This window comes from Numida meleagris, chromosome 1 (genome assembly GCF_002078875.1).
Source record: "Numida meleagris isolate 19003 breed g44 Domestic line chromosome 1, NumMel1.0, whole genome shotgun sequence".
NCBI classification, from domain to species: domain Eukaryota; kingdom Metazoa; phylum Chordata; class Aves; order Galliformes; family Numididae; genus Numida; species Numida meleagris.
In genome coordinates this window covers 118,268,575-118,284,329 of record NC_034409.1, presented here as the reverse complement: position 1 = coordinate 118,284,329, position 15,755 = coordinate 118,268,575, and the positions used below count along the sequence as shown (strand labels likewise).

The 15,755-nt window shown below is 42.2% G+C and overlaps 1 protein-coding gene across 9 annotated transcripts in view; it reads left to right on the top strand.

Moving 5' to 3' along the window:
* Nucleotides 1–15,755, top strand: part of PPEF1 (protein phosphatase with EF-hand domain 1) — a 39,717-nt gene that overhangs the window by 16,019 nt on the left and 7,943 nt on the right. For all 9 annotated transcript variants that reach the window (XM_021409380.1, XM_021409344.1, XM_021409362.1 and 6 more), the window contains 11 exons: nt 813–976; nt 2,540–2,654; nt 4,605–4,651; nt 6,971–7,137; nt 7,847–7,883; nt 8,363–8,512; nt 10,607–10,747; nt 12,125–12,310; nt 12,924–13,066; nt 13,907–14,013; nt 14,964–15,127. In XM_021409380.1, coding sequence (XP_021265055.1) covers nt 813–976; nt 2,540–2,654; nt 4,605–4,651; nt 6,971–7,137; nt 7,847–7,883; nt 8,363–8,512; nt 10,607–10,747; nt 12,125–12,310; nt 12,924–13,066; nt 13,907–14,013; nt 14,964–15,127 — 1,421 coding nt within the window. The remainder of the gene's footprint in view (nt 1–812; nt 977–2,539; nt 2,655–4,604; nt 4,652–6,970; nt 7,138–7,846; nt 7,884–8,362; nt 8,513–10,606; nt 10,748–12,124; nt 12,311–12,923; nt 13,067–13,906; nt 14,014–14,963; nt 15,128–15,755) is intronic.

Below are 15,755 nucleotides of genomic sequence, written 5' to 3'. Positions count from 1 at the left end.
CACCGTTCTTTAGGGCTCAGGCTCTCTCTGTTAGAATAAGAGATGATAGAGACAGACTATAAGGAGCAAACACTGAAATCAGTTTTCACTCAGTTATGTATCAAGGGTGCGCTAAGAAAATATTGGACTGAAGCAGTGAGCAAGGCTCCTGCTTTCTCCATGTTCAGGAAAATCAGAAGCAGCTGTTTTTGTTTATTTTATGTCTTCCAGTGGTTTTATGGCAGCCCACCAAGAGCTGGAGGAATCTCCTCGTTGTATCAGAAAGGAGTGCTTTGCAGTCTGCTGTGAAGGAACGCTGCTTAGTTGCTGGCTTGTAAAATACTCAGTGTGCTGCTGGTAGCTAGCCTGGAATTTTTATGTAGAAAATAAAAGCAACGAAAGCAACACTTTAAAACCCATATTAGCAATGTAATCTGGAACTATAAACAGATGGTCACTGGATGGTCAGCAGTGGCTTCTGAATCTCCTTGCTCTGTGGGAGGAGAAGAAAGGCTGTGGCAGGTTGTATTCTTGTTGCCTAACAGCAGATTCCTCCACAACTTCATTACAAAGTGTTTTGCATCCTGACCACAGCTGCTGCCTGTTAGGACAGTGTTTTTGCCAGTTTTGTTTGTGTTTATTTCTGGTTTTGTTTAGTGTTATGGATCATTGTGGGGAGACCTGGGGCTGCTTTGCCGTACAAGGCAGGAGCTGGCTCCTCCAGCGCTGCAGTGAAGAGCATCCACTACATTCTCCAGTTCTGTTCATGTTGCTGCAGCTTTATGGGACTGCTGGAGAGTCTACATTCCTGTTCCTCTTCCCTCTTGTTGCAGTTGCTCAGACTTCCACCAGCTCCCACGTTTCTCCTGATGCAGACTCGTATGTAACTGAATATGAAAAGATTGATGTTCCAGACTCCTATGACGGACCACGACTCTCATTTCCCCTTACTCTTGCGCATGCTAAGGCTCTTCTTAATGCCCTCAAGAATCGGCAGGTACATTGCAACTACTTTTTGTTTGTTTGCTTTACTTGCTTTACATCTCTGTCCAGTTGTAGCTCCCCAGTCAGTTGAATCCGGTATAGGACCGAGCTGGTGCCCAGAGAGGTATTTCCACCTTCCTTTCCATCCCATTGCTCTTTCCTGCCAACCCTCAGTGATCACACAGGTGCACGGTGAGCTGCTGTAGGAATCTAATCTGGCCAGGAGCTAACCTGACAAAACCCAAAGAACTTCTCAGTCCCTGAGTATGATTCACTCCGTAGCTGCAGGACCACCAGCACCAGAGCTGGGGAGGGGCAAGGGTTGGTGGGTATCTCCTCTTCCTGCACAAAGATCGTAGTGAACGTGCAGTGGGAACCCCCTGCAGCTGCTACTTAGGGTGTCAGTGAGGATGCTGACAGGACTGTGAAAGATGCCCTGAGCTCCTTTTATTTTTATTTTTCCCCTTGATGTTTTAAAGAGGAATTGAGTTGTGGGAATTAATCACCTTATTCCAGCATATGGGACCCTGGAGAGAGTGAACAGAAAGCATGGCTAATGTGCTAGCATAGATTTCATGAGCTCTGTCTGCCGCTGCATTACACGACACGGTTTTGTTTGAACTCATGGTCATTTGTGCTTAACAATGTGCTATATAAGGGGTAATAGCTTCTCTTTGCTTTCAATTTACTGAATATTTCATTTTTTCCTTTAATTTTCAGTGGAGGCTGATCTTACAAGTAGCACAATATAAAGCACATGAGAAATGAGCCATTCCAGGCTTCACTTTGCTGCGATTCACATTTTAGTAAGGAAATGATTATACATAATTGACCCCTTTTGTTCATTTCAAGAACGTTAATCTTCACAAGTCAGTCTGTAGGCCATCCATCAGAGTTTGGATTAACTGTTGTAAAAATCACAGACTGACCATGCATTAGCAGAGACCAGAAGAGCGCTGTTACAGGAGCCAGAAGCTACATCCCCTCTGAAAAGAGCAGTCTTTGAAAGTTGAATGTTTCATTCTCGTAACGTCTTCACAATGAGCTGGAAGATAACTCTTAACTAGGCAACCTTTGCTGGAGTTTCCTTCTCTTTGTTATTTGTGTAATTTGCCGAAATATCATTTATGGCCTTTGGATGGGGTTTTTGTAGGTTTATCTTTTTATTTATTTGTCTGTTTTTCGTTTTGTTTAGAATTAGATCCTTTTCTTTCTTTCTTTTTTTTTTTTTTAAGCTACATTCAAGAAATGAACTTATGCCATGCTTCTGAGTGTTGCATTGCCCACTCTTACCATTTTTGTACGTGGGATGAGTAGAAACTGGATGCTAGAAATAAAATGGGAAAACATGAACAGCAAGTTTGCCAAGGGCCCTTCTTCCATTCACTGGGAAGCAAGTGTAGAGCTATTCCTAATTCCCAGCACTAAACCATGTAGCCTATACCCATGTTTAGAGAGGTCTGTAGTACAAATACTCTCATACAGCTTCCTTCGCAATACACATGTAGTGCTAATAAAGCAGATTTCAAGCTTCTCCTAAAATGCCTTCCTTTTCTCCCTCTGATTTTTCTCAAAGCTGCTTCATGCCCGCTACGTACTGCAGCTGTTACATGAGACCAAGAGGGTTCTCAAGGAGAAGCCAAATATCACCCATGTTTCGGTTTCCTACTTCAAGGAGATAACCATCTGTGGTAAGAATATAACTGGGGATATAGCTACTTTGGGCAAAAGGTTGATATTCTAACTAGTCGGAAAGTGATGTGGGAATTTCCTTTTTTTATTATTTCTTAAACAAATGCATAAATGGGAACAAAATTAAAATATATATATATGTACATAAAAAAAGGCTTCTGAGTCACGTCAAGTATATTTAGAGAAAGCCCCTCTCCTTGTTAGAAGTTTCTGAATGAGTCAGTATCGATTCAGCTAACACCACAGTGCAGCTTAAATATTCCTGCACTTCCATTTGTAAAATGCCACTCTGAGTACTGTGATCACTGGCTGCGATTCTCACCACTGAGAAAAAGACTTTTTCGTGATAGTTTACTCGGTAATGATTTTAATAAAAGTGTAATAGGAAGGGCAAATAAGGCCCCTTGTTGATAGCATGACGATCAAGAACAAATTGAAATGTACAATAAACCTTATTTCTAAAGGGACCCAAGAGGATACATTGGTCTTCATACAACCAAAAAATTAGTCCTACAGAATGATGTGTTATGTCACAAAGTGAAAAATTAAGAGCTCATTGCCATCTATTTTATTATGTTTTCGTAAATTATGAATGAATGGATGCAGTATTCTGGCGTGCCACAGGAAGCAATAGCTGCAGAATAGAACAGGAGTGGTGACATTAGTTCTGACAGCAATGTCTGTGCTGCGTGTGACAGTAAAGCAGAGTAGGGGAGGCAACTATGACATGTGTACAACAGCAACTGATGGTTTTAAGATGTGGTTATGAACCAACTTTGGTTACCAGGAAAGGGCTTGTTTAAATAATGTTTTTTATAAACAGTAATTTGTTAACCAACCAAAATCTCTCTCTGAATGCAGGAAACATAGATTCACGTTTGCTTGCTACGCAGTGTGTGCTTACTAATCAAAACAGCCCTCCTGTTGTTTGTGTATCTCATTTGTGCTGTGCAAGTAGCATCTGAAGTGCTCCCCTTCCTGCCATTGAAGCCAACAGCTTTTGCAACTAGATAGCTCCTCTGCAGAATATGGAAGACCCATTTTTAAAGCAAATTGGTCCAAAATTGTTGTTTTCCTTAAAATAAGGTACCTCCCCCAATTACCTTCTAATTTCAAGCAAATCATGCCAATTAAATATGCATCTCAAATGTTTGTGGCCACGCCTTTTTAAAAGCTATCATCGCCCACAGGAATCCATAGAGTGCCTTCAGCAGGCTTGTCGTGAACGAAAAGTTGCACGGAAGACACGTAGACACCATTAAAAATGTCTTTTCTTAACCACCAGTGTAGAAAGCTCACTACCATGCCATGGCCTGGGGGTGCTGAGTCACAAGTGTTGGAAGCTTGGCTCAGAGGGGAGTGATGTGGCAGGGATCTGCCATGCTGTGAAGTAAACCTCAGGACAGGACAGCTCTCCCTTCCCGTGGCCCCAGTACTGAAGCATGTCGGCACGGACAGTCCCTCCATCAGATCCTACATGTAGAAACCACAACCTGGGCCTGGACCAGACTGTTGCTCAACTGTGCTTTGTGTAGTAGACTGCTTAGTAAATTCAAACCTGATAGTATTTAGAAGCCTGTTTCTAAAGTATTAATCTGTATTCCAGGCAGATAATGTGTTGGCCCATCTTACTTCCATTTCCCTATGCGATCTTTTAACTTGGTTGCAGATCTGATCTTCAGATCCAGCTGGGAGGACAGAAACATGCAAGACAATTGCCTGCTCTTTTAAGTATTTAATTGCCAGATTTTACTAAGCAACTTCAGCATAAAACTTAAAGTGAAGCTTATATAATGCTAAGGTAGGGCAAATTATTAAGGAAAATGCAAATTAATAAAGAAAACATGAGGAAAACCTTCTTAGGACAAACTTACATAATTCTAGTCTTACAATTCCAGTTTTTCCCTCTTCTGTGATGAAATATTTGTATATGTTTTTGTTTCCTGTAGGAGACTTGCATGGAAATCTGGATGATCTTTTACTGGTATTCCACAAGGTAAATGGGCACTCTGCGGTGTAGCATTTTGGCTTTAAGAATATGTATTAGCATTTGATAGTTTTTATCACTGTTAGAGCTGTCCATGTGAACCACACACACCTGCACAAATCATGGAACAACTTGGATGGGGTCTTTGTCATAGCTTTTCCTTCTTGTTGTCCTGCTCACTGTAGAAGAGGAGATCCAGGAAATTTGTCTGCTTCCAAATGTCAGGCTAGAGTGTGAACTTAGAGAGGGTTCCTTTCCATGTCTTGAATGTTTGGCCTGTGTTTTCTATTCCTTGCTGACTAAGGTCTGAACTCTGGAGCTAACAGTTCCTGAGTTGACACTACACTGTGGATAATTCTGGTCCTCAAGAAAGAAATGCAGAGGCTTTCTTGGACCCTTCCACTGATAAGGTGTTTTTCAGTATTGTTTGTTTGTACAAAGTAAACAAATAAAAAAAAAGGATGCTATCTGTTTAAAAACATTTGTGATCTTGAGAGTAACTATATAGTCTGCACAGAATGGAAATACCTTGGGTACCATATCCTTGAACTGCTGCTCACTTTTCAAGTTAACGAGCATAGGTCTGATTTACCAATGTGAAAAAAAGCTCCAGATTATCTTTTCCACAATTGTGTATTCAAATGAAGATGCAGGAGTTTTCCTGTATTTAGTTTCCCCTTTATCTTTAGCTCGAATCACCATCTTTCATTTAGCAGATTTGAATTTTCCAGAGGAAAGGGTTTGTGTCTGTTCCTTACATATTCATCTGCACTGGATGGAGACAGACACGAGATAAACCAGGTATTTAAATGATGTAATTCCCCTCTACTTCCAAGGTTGTCACACTTAATATCTGATACTGGCTGGCTGAAAGCTTGGTGGTTTTGTCCAGCCACGTACCTGAAGCCTGCTGAAATGTAATCAGGCCTCTTCAGGCCTCTGCTTTTCTTATTAACCAATTACACGTTGCCAGTCCTTGGCCTGTAGTCTTTTAGCTGTTATTTTAATTAGGCAATCTTCCCTTTTGGAACTGCTTATTGAAACAGAATCAGAGTATGATTCAGGTCAGTTTCATAAACCAGACTGGGAGGTAAAAAAGAGCTATCCTGGAGGTAACTGCTCTGTTATCTCCAAATTCCTTGAAACACTTGGATTTTAAAGCATGCATGGCTAAGTTAGATTGGTAAATGGCTGCTAAGGATAGAAATAACCCGAAGATGTAGAGAATGTGAGCAAAAAACAGAAGTTAGTTAATCACTAACCTAGCAGATGCAGTAACGATACCCATCAGCAAGCTGCTAATCATAGAGGGCCTTGTTCACCTCTTTGACAGAGGCTGCACTGTAAGCAGTGCTGGGGCAGCAGCCATATTCATGAAGTAGGATGCTTTGCAGTGCTGCCTGACCTTGTAAGAGTGGCCTCTGTTGTCACAGTATGATTTTGTAGATGTTCTGTTGGTTATTCTTGCCCATGCCAATTATGAAAATAGAGGTTTCCTTTTCCTGGCAAGTCAAAAATGAAGAATATTTCCAATACTTATGACTGGAAATGATGAAGCTCTGTGTAGTCACTGCTATGCCTTTTGTAGGCTGATGGCACCTATTGACATGTTGATAACTAATCTGACAACACATGCCATCAGTTCACAATGGTAGCTTTTGGTAAGTCACTATTCACAATAAAACATTGTTCTGTGTCTTCAGAAAATAAAATAAAAAATGTGTATGTGCAGTCTTTCCAGTTTGCAAGCTTTCTGGTATATCTTTAACACTTTGGGCACAGTGCAACTGTGAGTGGAAGTAGTGCTTTCAGGATCAGTGCAACTGGAAAAAGGTTCTTCAGAGTCCTATACTAAGGTTTGGACTGCAGTATTCTGTAGGAGTTCTGGAAGCAGAGACTGCAAACAATGTAAATATCTGAAATCTGATTTCTTACTGTATAAGGAAATATAAGGACCTTCAGATTTGTATCAGAAGCTAATTTTTCATGTCATAGATTCAAAATGAATGAGACCCTTCCATTTGCAAGAGCATAACTTCCTGGCAGCAGTTGCATTTACAGAAAAGAATATTTCATTACTATAATAATGTTCTTACTTGTCCCTTTCAATTTGATTTAATAGGTATAGGAAGGGATTAGTGGCAGCATCATAAGGACAATTAGAGAAGTCATCTGTTCCCTCATGGTTCTGTATTATGCAAGATGTATTTATTTATTCATTTGTTTATTGCAGGTTTTCTAGCAAGGTGATCTCATTTGAAATGATATTTCCTTTATTACAGTAACATCACAGTCTCTAAACATCCTTGGTTTTGTTTCCTTCTGCAGAATGGTCTACCTTCAGAAAACAACCCTTATGTCTTTAATGGTGATTTTGTTGACAGAGGAAAAAATTCCATGGAGATACTTATAATCCTGTTTGCATTTCTTCTTATCTACCCCAATGATTTTCACTTGAATAGAGGAAACCATGAAGACTACGTCTTAAACCTAAAGTAGGTTTAAAAGGATGAGAGAGAATGGCATAACTAGTCCTTCACTGTGCCAACATCTTATCTCTAAACCAGAAGTAGTGTTTTACAGAGTGCTCTGGTGGAGAACACTCTGTGAAAGTGGAGAGTGTTCTGGTTCTTGCATCTTCAAGATGCTTAAGCAAAAAACATCTTGTTACGTACAGACACTTGAATAGGCATTTCTAATCAGAGTCCATTGAATTCAGTGGGTCCACTGAAGCTTTCAGAGCACCAAACCTGGGGGAAGGGGATGGATGGAACAACTGTATTTTAGTTAAATCATGAAAATTAGGGTATTGTGGAAATGCCACATGAAGCAAGAATGCTTTGGTGTTAAAAGAATGAGGCATTAGACTCCTTGTCTCTTGTGGGGGAAAAAGAGACGTGATAGGTGATGGTGTCTGTGGAGGTTTTGTGGGAAGTGTTACCCAGCATCAGTCTGGTTCCTTGAAAATTCTCTCTGGTTCCTATAAGGTATAGCTGTTAAGCTATTTTATTTAAGTGCTTAAAAATTATTGGTCTGGATTTTGTTTTTGATCCCAAGAAATTGGTTTAACTCAATTCCTGAAACAAAACAGAAGAAATCACTTTTACACTGAGGTGAGACAGAAATGGGAGGAGAAAAAGAGGGCTGGAAAATTCCTGGCAAGCACTGTAGTGTAGAAAGTTCATGATGTTGTCCTATTTTCAGATATGGCTTCACTAGAGAAGTTTTGAAGAAATATAAGGTAAGATTCTTCCCATTTTCCCTTTATATTTTCCTTTTATATTTTCCCATTTTCCTTTTATATTTTCTTTTAGCATTGCACATGTAGAATGAAGCGTGTCTCAAGAAGGAAACTTCCAACCAGTTTAGGCGTAGTACAGAATGACTTTAGCAACGTAGTTACAATTATTTTGGATTTTCAGTGGAATAACTGACAAAATAATTTTGAACCGTTAACCTTTCGTGCTCAGCAATCCACAGGATGAAATAAAAAACATTGGTGAGGCCACTCAGAAGCTCAAGAAGAGGTAAAAGTGAAAGGAAAATGAAATGCTGCAGGGACAGCTGAGTGGCTCTTAGCATAAATTTCAGATCCTATTGGCTGGTGTTGCAATGCGGAGTGTCCCTTGGGTGGAACTGTTCATACCTCAAGAAAATCTAGTGCTCAAAAGCAACAGAATCTTCCCCCGGTAGCATCTAATCTAAGAGTACATTTTGCAGGTCCACAGCAGGACAATTTTGTATCATCTGCAAGACATTTTCAGCTGGCTTCCCCTCGCCACTGTAATTAATAACAAAGTGCTTGTTGTACATGGAGGAATTTCAGACACCACAGATTTGGATTCCCTGAATTTGATTCAGAGAAATAAGGTAAGAGAGCATTTCAAGTGGTGGTACTTTTATTTTCTTTAAATAATGTAGCAGTGAGAATGCTGAAATCAAGTTGATTGCATGAAGAAAGGAAATGGCTACATTCTAAGGCAAGTAAAAAAAGAGGAGTCTTGTTTTTCTTCAGAATCACTGTTTAGAAAGCGTGGTTTCAGTAGGTGTTGGGAGCTGATTGTTTGGCTGCTGTAAAACGACGTGGGTCTTTTGACTTTAAAATAGTTGGACACACGTCAGATACCTCCATCCTGCAGTGATGACACATGAGCCGGGAAGCATGCAAAGTTCTTAATTCACAGGCATTTCTAAACACTTCAGAAAGCAGTGTAGCTGCATCCTTTTAACACCGCCTGTTGTCCCAGGGCTGTGTGGTTGCCATCTGCTCTGTGTAGGAAGCTCTGCACCCTGCAGTGCTCCCATGGCAGCACATGTGGGAGAGCCCTTCCAGCACGAGCAGGCCTCGAAACCTGGCCTTGAGGAAGCAGGAACTACTGCTTTTCCTGAATTTAGAAGATGGAGTCATATGGTTTTTATTCCAAAATGATGAGCAAATTCAGCTTTTCAAATCAGTGGAAAATGGGGTAGGTTTTGGTCTGGAAGATTTATACAACTAAATCAACATGAATGCTTGTAAGCTGAGTGCTTAGGCTCATTGTGATTAAGGTAGATCCAGGAGATGAGTTGGAGATCTAGGCTTTACCACTGATCAGACATAGGTCTCTAGTGCAGGTCCCTATGGAAGCTCTCCCAAAGCCTCAGGGGAGTTCCAGTGGCCCCTGGCTGCCTCTGGAGGAAGTTGTCCTCACAGATCTCTTTCACCGGTCTCCATTAGGCCTGGTTCACAGACACGCAGAGCATCCCGGATGGCACAAGATACTGGTACTCAGCAATTCATAAGATTCATAGAACATGGAATATCTTGAGTTGGAAGGGACTCATAAGGATCATAGAGTCCAGCTCCTGGCTCCACACAGTTGCATTGTGTTCCTCAGCTCTTGCGCCTATGGAATCTCACCCTCACAATTTTTAGCACAGAAATAACTGTTTTACTGGTCAGTCAAGTGTAGCTGAGTTTCTTTCTTAAAGATGTGAAAAAGGGCAATGAAACTGAGCCTAGGCTCCGCTGGCTTGTACTGCACACTGAATTTGGGTGCCTAGCTGTGGATGCAGGTTTCTCAGCTGTGGGACAAGCTCTTCTCATGCTTTCACCCAGGCTGGGCTGGGTGCGTAGGACGTACTGTCTGTCTGTGAAGTGCAGAATTAACAGGTTGAAGGTGCTGCCACGGGAGAGTGTTGCTAATGAGAAATGCACGGGCCACAGCTCAGGGCAGTACCATTCATGGCCGACTGATGTTTTAGAATTGGTACAGGTGGCAGCTGAGAGGTCTTCAAACACTGGTCAGTGCACCAGGGAATAATTTTTTGCATCAGTCATTTTTGTTGTTAAACAGTTGAATGTTTTTGGTGGTATTCTGAAAGGAGATAGTATGAGGAAATACCAAAAGACAAGAAAAGATACTCCCTGGAGGAGTCTGCATGAAAGGCCTTCACGGAGCCACAGCACACAACTCCAAAAAAGCGGATGCCCATACATACTGGAGGAGGTTAAACATATTTAACAGTGAAGGGACTGATGTAATACTTCATGAACTTTATAGTTATCTTCCTGATACTCCATTGATTTCAGCTGAATTAACCTAGCAGCGTGCTACTGTATCAGAGCAGCAGTGGGTGCAGTTCAATCCTCAGTATTACAGGTGCATTTTCAGTTTCCAGCAAAGCTGGGCACTGTGGTATCTGCCCTGAGTCCAAGTGCTGTCCTCGCTGTGCAGTGTGACCTTGAGACTGAGAGTGGCTTGGAATGGGTGATGTCTCATGGTAGGGATGTGAGAGCAGTTCCCAAGAGTTTGGTGTCTGACAGATGCAAAGCATGATGTCTGCAGGTGCCAAACGCCTGCAGCTTCCACCAACCCTGAGAGTTCAGGGCATTGTGAGGGTTAAAGACTGAGTAGGGGAAAAGGGAATGACTCATCTTTATTTTCTGGTAACTCTTCCAATGGTTTGTGTTTATTTTTTAAGTTGAAAACGTTGATGAAGATACCAAAGTCAGAGAGAGACAGAAAGAACCAGGTGAAAATACACGGTGTCTCCTCATCAGGCTCCCCTGAGCTTTCCCGATCGAGTTCGCATCCAGAGCTCAGCAAGAAGGAATGGAAACAAGTAGGTGGAAACCAAAGACAGAGATCCAATCATGACAGTGGCAGAGGCTGTGCTCAGAGGGCACGTCTGAGTCTGGGAGGTCTGTCTCTGAATAAGAAACCCATTGTTCTGGAGAGTCCACTAGCCAACTATTTGTTATTTAGATGCTTTTTGTAGACCTGGTAATAAAGGCTTGTGATTTTATGCCTTGAAAATACGATTTACTCCATGGTTTCTGTTCCCAGCTGTTAGGGGGAAGAAACTGCTCTGAATGTGTTTGTATGCCCTCGTGTGGTAGATCTGTTGGTACATCCATAGTTGTCAATTTAAATAGGTCAGACTTGGCAACCACTTGTGATAGTATGCACCTTATTTTGGCCATGGTTTTTGCAGCTGGATGCCGATAGTCTCCAAAAAGCCCCATTCCTGAGACCTACAGGCTGGTTACTCAGAGCAGGGAATTTTTGTCCTCTGGCTGTTAGTTTCCTCTCGAATTTCAGAGGCAATATGGAGTGCTTGTCATGCTGTAATTTAATAAATGGTGACAATTCGGAAAGCTTAATTTGCATAGTAATTTAGGAGCTCAAAATTGAGTTGTGTATGTTTATTTTTCTGAACTTCCCTTCAGACATCTGCTGTAAGGAGCAGACAGCTTCATTTTGCCTCTAGAGAAGCAAATCTCTGAAAATGTGATTTCCCAAGATACACATCTGACCTAGAAACTAATGTAATGGGCAGTAACAACCCCCTTAATCTGACACTCTCCAGCAAATGGGAAATAGAATGTGTCTCCATAAACCCTTTCCAGGGAGATTTGAACAGAAACATTTTGCCCAGTGTTTGCTACAGATTAGAATTATTACACTTAAACCTTAAGAATTCATCCTCATGTCTGACTCTGCTAAAATGCTGACAAGTAAAATCTTGTTTTGAAACACAAGCTAACCAAAGACAATGCAGCTGAGGGCAGCTCGTACCATGTTTAGTAAGCTTGGGGTATTCCCAAGCTTAGTTTAGATAAAACCACTGGCACGGGTGGCTGTCAGGTGGGAAATAGGAAATGCCTCTCACATGTGTAGGTGGCTTTTACTCCCTTTACCCATCCACCATTCCTGGTGCATCTACCGGTCTGGAAACTTCAGCTGTGAAAGGAGATACATCTCTGAGAAGATACTGCATCTGAAAAGGTTAATGCAAACTCTAGATCTGTTTTGTAATTTAAGTAGAACAAGAGTTTCAGCCCAAAGGAGTGCACATCAGAAAGAAAGGAAGAAAACCCTGTTCTTTCAGGTGCTACCTCTCTGTAGTCTGGGGCTTTTGGTATGGCTACTAGTTCAGACATCTGTAGCCTGTCAGTCCTCACCTGTTATCAGTCCTTCTTGAGTTTGCTCTTTCCAGGTCCTGGATATTCTCTGGAGTGATCCCAGAAAACAGCATGGCTGTACTCCGAACGAGCGTCGAGGAGGAGGTTGTTATTTTGGCCCTGACACTACTGAGCAGCTGCTTAAAAGGTATAATCTGAAGATGCTAATCAGGTCTCACGAATTTAAGCCGGATGGCTACGACCTCACTCATGATGGGAAGGTAAGGGGCTGCCATGGAAAGCATGTGAATTTCACAGGCACATCCACAGTAGACTTGTCAGCAGAGTTAATTAAGAATATGAGTGACTTCTTCAAAATGGGTTTGGGGGGAAATTGTGCACTAAAGATGTTAGAACAGATTATGGAATTCTGACAAACACAGAAGTCTTCTAGAGCTTTAGGGAGTAGAGACTGGCTCATTACTCATGCGAAAACAAATGAACAAAATCCCGCAGGACAGTTATGTGTATATACAGCACAGAGATGCTCCTAACCTCTAGACACTTTTCAGCTTAATCATTTCTCTTCTGGCCCCGCTTGCTGACACGCTGCACTGGGAGGCCAGCAAGAATCCTGAAAACCAGCTGTGTCTCAGAAAGATGTGTCCACTACAGCGTGCTATCACACTGCCCTCTGAACTGTGGCAGGCCAAAAAAACTGGAGTTCTGACTTGAAAAGTACAAGCAGTTTGGTGAATGGCATCGGTATTGGTTTCTGGTTTTACATATAGACACTTCATTTTGAAACCTGCAGGTTTTTCTAAGATCAGTTTTAAAACCAGTCTCAAGAAGCGTTACTCTAGCCAATCCAAATTCTCTTTTTGCTACGAGCAGGTTATCACTATATTTTCTGCTTCTAACTATTATGAAGAGGGGAGCAACCGGGGAGCATACATCCGAATGAATCCTGATCTGGTTCCTCATTTTGTACAGTATCAAGTCTGCACATGCACAGACAAGGAGAAAAACTGGGAGAGGTAAAGATGCATTGTGTGTATGGTGAGCATAAGCACCTGCCACAGATCTGTAACTTCATTGTAACTGGAGAGAATCACAGAATATCCCATGTTGGAAGGGACCCATAGGGATCATCGAGTCCAAGCCCTGGCTCCACACAGCACCACTCAAAATCAAACCCTGTGTCTGAGAGCAGTGTCCAGACGCTCCTTGAACTCCAGCACTGAGGGCCGTGCCCACTGCCCTGGGCAACCTGTTCCATGCCCACTGCCTCTGGTGCAGAACCTGTCCCTAACCCTCACCCTGATGCAGCTCCATGTTATTCCTTCAGCATGTTCACATTAATGCTCACATCACAGTTCATAATCAACCTCATAATCTATTGTGTTTCTGTTTTCCTATTTAAAAATGAACACTTATTAATGCCTTTTAAGTACTCCCAGGTTTTGTGAGAAATTTCCAAAGGCAATTAGAAGTGGTAAGTGCTAAGAATGGGCAGTTGTCAGCGACTCTGAAGAGCCTGCGCCTGTCTGTCAGGTCTGCTATAAGGCTGCAGCGTTAATCTGGAGAAATCCTGTTATGAGTGGAGTCCGAAAAGTTTATCATTGCAGCTTTTCCATGCCTAGCACTGGGGCCAGATTAACTGGAGCAAAGCAGCTTAGAATTACTTGCATAAACTTGATTATCTCTTAAGTTCAGATTATTCTTCCAGGGCTTTGTTTTTCTCAGTGTTGTCTTTTAGGATGACCCTGACAACACTGCGTGTTAACAAAAGAACTTGATAATGAATGTTGAAAAGCATAAATTACTGGAGAATTAATATCCTTTAATGATCTGCTTTGATTTCTTTTTTGTTCTAGGGTGAAAACAATTGAACAGTCTGCTTTACAAACCTTACAAGAGAAGATTTTTGTTCACAAGCTTACACTCACTGAGAGCTTTGCAAAGTATGACTGCAACAGCACAGGTAACACCCAACTCTCTGTCCACTCACCACCATGGGAAAAACAGCTTCCGCGCGTGCACGGTGGCAGAAGGGTCCTGCCTGCTTGTGTAAGGCTGGAGGGAGGCAGAGCCTGGTTGGTCGTGTGTTCTCTCAGACCAGGGCAGGATGTGTGTTAGTGGATGCTTAGCCCTAGAAAACAACCTGGGGAGCGTTACGTAGGAAGAATAACAGAATGCATGAGCAAATAAAGAAACAGTGTTTGCTGCCAGGCAAAGTTTGGGCTGGCAAATCTGGCTCCAGAATCTCACCACCTTCACTTAGGAGCATCTTCAGATGTCAGCGAGGGAACTGGGGCCTCGGACAGCGAGCTAGTTTTCTGAGCCTGGGAGTTATTTGAGTGAAGCTGAGCAGCTAGTCCACTAGAAGGGACAGACTCACCCATCAGCTGAAGAAAACTCAGTGATAAATTGATACATGAACCTTTTATGCAGGAAGAGGTCGTTATTGGCTTGTAACAAAAATGTAACTTCTACCAAAAATACTTTTTCCTCCTGCTGGCTTCTCACCTGACTAGTTTGTCATCTGTGCCCCTAAGGTGGTGGTACTGTTTCTCTGGCTGCTGAAAAACTGATAAAGATATTTCTGGCTTGTTGGCTTTTCAGTCACATATGTCTGTCTCTACTGTTGCAACTCAGCTCAAATCTGAAGTGCTCTTCACAGCACAATTTGTTTTTCTCTGAAGGTATTAAAGCATGCTGATCATCATAGTGGAATCACAAGATTGTTGCAGTGGGAAAGGACCTGTGGAAATACCTAGTCTGACCTCACTGTTTTTAATAGCATGCTGAGCAGAAAATGTTTGTGTTTTGGGAGCATTGTAAAACAATGTCAGAAGGCATGCTGGGGTTGCTGGGTCTGATCTGTGCTGCGTCGCACACTGCTTGTAACCACAAACTGACCCCTCTTGGCAGGCAAGATTTCTGTCAGTGACTGGGCAGCAGTGATGGAGTCTGTCCTGCAACTCAAACTGCCCTGGAGGACGCTGAAGTCTCAGTTAGTAAAGACAGATCCAGACGGAAAAGTTGACTACATGTCATGTTTTTCCTACATGGACATAGCTCGTCCTACGCATCAGGTAAGAAGGAAACACGTCCTTTCAAATCTTGAAGAAACAGCTTTTGGTGCAGCTTGAGGCACAAGGCAGTGGTTTGGCCAACCCAGTAGAGATCTGCATCTGAACTAGTTACCCAGCTTCATTTTTATAGTCACTGGAGGGAAATAAGCACTTCTAAGGGCGCAAATCATCATTCCCTGCTAAGGTAGAGTCTTAAAATAGGCTGGATGAATCACATGCTAGAACTGCTTTGTACTTTCCATTGACTCTCAAGGGCGTTTCTGTAAGGTAGCTGAGGAGCTATGCGACAAATCCTACCGTGAGCACTCTTTGAGATGAGCTTTTTCAGATGTGCTCAGAGCCACTTCTGGCAGCTGTAAGATGAAGTCACAGTTGGAGATGAGCTTTTAGATGTCTCATGATAGATGAGGTCTCTTCTGCAGAGTCCAGTTGTTACTGCATGACTGCGCAGTGCTTTGGTACTTAGCTCTTGACACTGTTTTTTCTACGCAGCAGGCTCCATTCGTATACGTATAATGAAAGTTTCATGAGTGTATGACGTACAGCGTTTTCCCTAGATGATCAATTTTTCCACAAATGATTACTGAAGGCAGGAGGCGTGAAGGGCTCCTTCACCACCCCACATCAC